The sequence below is a fragment of the Myotis brandtii genome, unplaced genomic scaffold, assembly GCF_000412655.1.
Source record: "Myotis brandtii unplaced genomic scaffold, ASM41265v1 scaffold187, whole genome shotgun sequence".
Classification (NCBI taxonomy): Eukaryota; Metazoa; Chordata; class Mammalia; order Chiroptera; family Vespertilionidae; genus Myotis; species Myotis brandtii.
This window is the reverse complement of record NW_005356944.1, coordinates 2,898,890-2,901,732: the sequence shown is the minus strand read 5'-3', so window position 1 is coordinate 2,901,732 and position 2,843 is coordinate 2,898,890. Positions and strand designations below refer to the sequence as shown.

At 50.2% G+C, this 2,843-nt stretch overlaps 1 protein-coding gene across 1 annotated transcript in view; it reads right to left on the bottom strand.

Moving 5' to 3' along the window:
* The window catches only part of NDUFV1 (NADH dehydrogenase (ubiquinone) flavoprotein 1, 51kDa), a 7,702-nt gene extending 5,949 nt beyond the window's left edge, over nt 1–1,753 (bottom strand). Inside the window, exon 1 of the mRNA XM_005864488.2 lies at nt 1,712–1,753. Within this exon, the coding sequence (XP_005864550.1) occupies nt 1,712–1,753 (42 nt within the window). The remainder of the gene's footprint in view (nt 1–1,711) is intronic.
* Nucleotides 1,754–2,843: the final 1,090 nt, after the last annotated feature.

The window sequence follows — 2,843 nt, the reverse complement described above, 5'->3', positions numbered from 1 at the left end:
GCGCCCAGGCATCCCTGCGCCTCTCCCACCCCGCCCTTCGCCCTGCCTCTAGGAGGGGCCGGAAGTGGCCTGAATAACGCTGGGGCTTCTGGGAGATGTAGTCCGACCCGCCATCCTTCTAACACCAGGCTGGTAAGCACTTGCTCCGTGGGACAACCACTGGCCCACTTTCCGAGCGTTTGCTTCTGGACCCAGCCTTTCAAACCTCAAGTAAACAAACCTTGCGCGTCGCCTCCTGCCAGTTTCTGGTGTTTTCCACGTTCTGTAGGTTCAGCATTTAGTGTGCAGCTCCTGTATGCACAAGTGCATGGGGGGAGGAGAAAACGGCCTGACCCTCATGACTATGTCAATTTCATTTTATACATGAAAAGAATTGAGGCCCATGGAGGCTTCATGCCTTGTCCATGGGCATCCACTTAGAGCAGTGGTTCTCAACCTTCCTAATGCCGCGACCCTTTAATACAGTTCCTCATGTTGTGGTGACCCCCAACCATAAAATTATTTTTGTTGCTACTTCATAACTGTAATTTTGCTACTGTTATGAATCGTCATGTAAATATCTGATATGCAGGATGCATTTTCATTGTTCGCGACCCACAGGTTGAGAACCGCTGACTTAGAGTGTTAGAACTGGAGTCAAATCCAGGCCTCCCTTCCCAGAGTGCCCCGAGCACCACAAACCGACAGAACAGTTGACACACATGTGACAGTCGTGGGATGTCTGTGGTATTTCCAAAAGAGGCGCCAAAAACAATGGCAGCTTGTGTAATGTCTTACAGATGGGTAAGGCAGTAACAGGCCCAGAGCCCAGCAGTCCTGGCTCCCAGCCACGGCCCCTCTCCTGGCTGGGGAAAGAGATTGCCCAGACAGATCTGGGGATTACACAGCTAATCCGGAGTTCAGACTTGAGCCCACGAATGCCTCCCTCTGGGGTGGAAGAAGAGGCATCAGGGTGGAGCCAGAGGATGGATTCCTTCCTTATTCCTCTCTAATTGGGTCAAGGGAACACAAGGCCGTGGGGAGAAGGCAGCCTGGGACAGGAGATGGCCGGACATGGATGATGGGAAATGGAGCATGAGGGGCAGGGTCTCCCATTCATCCAGCGCCAGGCTGTGTGCCAAGCACTCGCCATGTGTTATCTCTTTAATCCTCCTACAACCTCAGGTGTAGGAATGACGAGCCCCTGTTTTCAGAAGAGGATAGAGTATCAGCAACACTGAGTGGCCTGCCCAGCACAGCATCTGCCAGAACTTGGCTTGAGGTCTCCTGACCCTATATCTCCCACTCCAACCCGCCCCCCACCTGCTTGCCAGGCTCCACTTCATGTCACCTCCCAGGAAGCCCTTCTCCGAAGTGTCCCAGGTCCTGGCTCTCACCTCTCCCTCTGCACCTGTCCCATCCTATGTCAGCACCTGCCTCTGCCACCAGCCTCCAGGCCACAATGGGGGGGGGGGCTGTGTGTCAAGATCTCCCCAGATTCCCTGCATCCTGCCACCTCTGCCTTCTGAACACTCCTGTAGGAAGCCCTTCTCCGAAGTGTCCCAGGTCCTGGCTCTTACCTCTCCCTCTGCACCTGTCCCATCCTATGTCAGCATCTGCCTCTGCCACCAGCCTCGAGGCCACAAGGCGAGGGGGGGGGGGGGGCTGTGTGTCAAGATCTTCCCAGATTCACTGCATCCTGCCAACTCTGCCTTCTGAACACTCCCTGCACCTGTGCCTTCAGGCCCTGCCCCATGGCCCCCATGGCCCCCATGGCCCTCAGCTTTCCTTGGATTTTGCATAGTCTCCTGGAAGTCACCCAGCCTCCCATTTTGTGCCTTCAGGCCCTGCCCCATGGCCCCCATGGCCCTCAGCTTTCCCTGGATTTTGCACAGCCTCCTGGAAGTCACCCAGCCTCCCATCTTGACCCTGGAACTGCGCCTCAGTTTCCTCTAATAGGAAATAAAGGTAACATACGTCTGCTAAGGATGGGAACCGAGAGTGAGCAGTGCTGGACACACAGCAAATGCCTAAAGAATGTTGGGCTATATACACTGGCCTGTAGATTAATTTAGAGAAGATTTAATCTGTACAATATTAAGTCTTCCTACCCAGGAATGGGATGTCATTCATTTTTTCAGATCATTTAGGTGCTTCACTAAACATTTAGGATGTTTTCTTTTAAAAAAAATATCTGCACATTTTTTAATACAGGAATTTTATGTGATGTTTTGCATTTCTATGTTTTTGTGATATCTGTTCTGATAACATTTTATAATCGGCTATTGATTGTGAATAGACAGCTGTTGATTTGCCTCTATTGAGTCTGTATCTGGATCCCCTAACGGACTCCCCTGTTATAAAAGTGTGTCCATTCAAGCTTTTCTATTTTCCATGCTGATGATCACATTGTTAAGAAGTAATGAGAGTTGAGTCTCTTCCTGTCCAATATCAGGTTTCTTTTTCTTACCTTCTTGCACCAGCTAAGAACTTCAGGCTACGGTTGAATAGTGGTGTCAGCAGTGAGCTTCCTTGTATGAGGTGGGCCACTTCCCACCTTTTTCCTATGCAGCACAGGAGTTTGCTGAGCGTAAAAATGATCATTTCCTGAGCGTGACTGGAACTCGTGTGAGGCCACCTGGAGCTGCGGCCTCTGCTTAGGGGTGATCTGATCACGGTTTCCATTTCTTTTGTGGTTATTTAGTTCCTTGAGCCAATTTTGAACACCTATACATTTTATTTCTATTTTAGTGGTTTTCCTTACATTTCTAACAGTCATAACTAAATTTCTCCCCCTACCCCCCTTCCAGGAAAAAAATAAAAGCTAATTAATATGTCTGGCCTTCCTTCCCTCCCAAATTCTA